Below are 1,936 nucleotides of genomic sequence, written 5' to 3'. Positions count from 1 at the left end.
TACACTGAAAAATAATTACTCAAGTAAAGTACAGATAACCAAAATTTCTACTTAAGTACAGTAACAAAGTATTTGTACTTAGTTACTTTACAACTCTGATTAGCCAAATGACAAAATTAGTGCTACACTAGTTAGTGGTGCACTAAACTTGGTTGCATCTTTGCCATCTTAAACTGCTGTAATGTGTTTGCAGTTTATGTTATTTACTAATAGTTGTCTGGAGAACTTTTTGTAAAGGTCTATGTAACATTTGCACAAAAAATGAAGAGGGCAATGACAGAAGACAGATTGGTGGTTGTGATCCTAATTGAGAAAGCCAAACCAAAAAGAGAGCAGAAAGTAACAAAAGATTTTACACTGCTGTACAGGGCAACGACTTCAAATATGCAAAACATATATGAAAACAACAAATTGTCAAATCTAGGAAAGATTTTTAAGGAGCAGTGGTGGGCAGCGCTAATTCAAAAATTAGCTCCGTAATTTCTAAAGCGCTTATGAAAAAATTTAGGTCTGCAACTTCTAAACCACTTATGCAATAGAAATATTAGCGGAAGCTAATTTTAAACTGCAGGTTCAATTTGACACTTACTAGCTGGCTACAATTCATGTACAAAATATGTACAATGCTGCCCACTAGTGGTTTATGAACCCTGGCACAKCTCATTTTACAACCTCTGATTGCTGAGGATCTGATTTCCTCAAACAGGCCTTTGGCTCGTGGTCTAAAAATTTAAAAGTTGTTGAGGATTGCTAGTTCGGCTGCTTCTTTGTCTTTTTCTTTTGTTTATTGTGGATTTTTCATTAAAGAAGCATCAATAAAGTAATTTTAAAACTGTTTATTGGAAAACTGAAGTGATGCATTCTGGGTGCATCTGTGATGGGAAACGAAAAACAGATGTAAATTTGTAACAATTAATAAGACCGCTAAAGTGCAAATGAAATATTTAGATCTGCAATTAGCGGATTTGCGCTTTAGCGGACTGCTGCTCACCACTGGTAAGGAGTGAAAAAATGATTTTTCATTCAAATTGGACTATTTTCAGTAGCAACATAAACTCATTTCTGTGTGGTTACTTACTAATCAGAGCATCAAAGTTTGGGTCTGGACGAAGGGACCTCTTAGAAACAAGCTTTTTACGACAGGTAGGACACTCTTTATTACTGCGAGAAAAGAAAAAAGTTATCAGGTGATGCAGAGGTCAGAAGTTGATAACTGGATCTGTAGTGTCTAATTGTGTACTTGAGAAAAAGACTGGTCATAGTGTGCTCCAATGTGCTTGTAAATGTAAATTATGAGGAAAAGAATTGTTAAAACAGTCAATTTAATTCAGTTTATTTATGTAGCACCAAGTCACAACAAACATCGTCTCAGGGAATTGTACAAAAAATATATATTAATTGAAGAAACAATTTAATTTAATTAGATTTCATGTCAATTTCATTTCATCACAGTCTCCATCCTGAACAGCACATGGGCAACAGTGGAGAGGAAAAACTCCCTTTGAACAGGAAGAAACCTCCAACAGAACCCAGGGTTCCCACACTTTGGTCAACACCAAATTCAAGGACCTTTCAAGGACTTTCCAGTACCAATTTCCTTTCCTTTCCAACRTCCTTAAAATCCTTCCAAATGTTTCTACAACTTTACAGCACCTAACACATTTTGCTCTGGTTCTGCTCTTTTTCATTTTCTAGCACTTCTGTATTTTTCGGACTATAAGCCACGACTTTTTTCCTGAACTTTGAACCATGCGGCTTATAGTCCGGTGCGGCTTATATGTTAATGTTCGAGGTTTTTTTTTTAAATGGCGGGTGTGGGTTATAGTCCGAAAAATACGGTAATTTAATTTTTTTCTTTATTTAGAAATAATTTCTGATCACACAGAGCTTTCATCCATTCACCAACTTTTAGTATGAAAGCTGTGCACTCTGATAC

At 35.5% G+C, this 1,936-nt stretch overlaps 1 protein-coding gene across 1 annotated transcript in view; it reads right to left on the bottom strand.

Moving 5' to 3' along the window:
* rnf2 (ring finger protein 2) overlaps nt 1-1,936 on the bottom strand; it is a gene marked incomplete at its 3' end in the record, with an annotated part of 10,911 nt that overhangs the window by 1,774 nt on the left and 7,201 nt on the right. Inside the window, 1 exon segment of the mRNA XM_014015192.1 lies at nt 1,075-1,161. Within this exon segment, the coding sequence (XP_013870646.1) occupies nt 1,075-1,161 (87 nt within the window).

The sequence above is a fragment of the Austrofundulus limnaeus genome, unplaced genomic scaffold, assembly GCF_001266775.1.
Source record: "Austrofundulus limnaeus strain Quisiro unplaced genomic scaffold, Austrofundulus_limnaeus-1.0 Scaffold124, whole genome shotgun sequence".
Lineage (NCBI taxonomy): Eukaryota > Metazoa > Chordata > Actinopteri > Cyprinodontiformes > Rivulidae > Austrofundulus > Austrofundulus limnaeus.
This window is presented reverse-complemented; position numbering and strand designations above follow the sequence as displayed.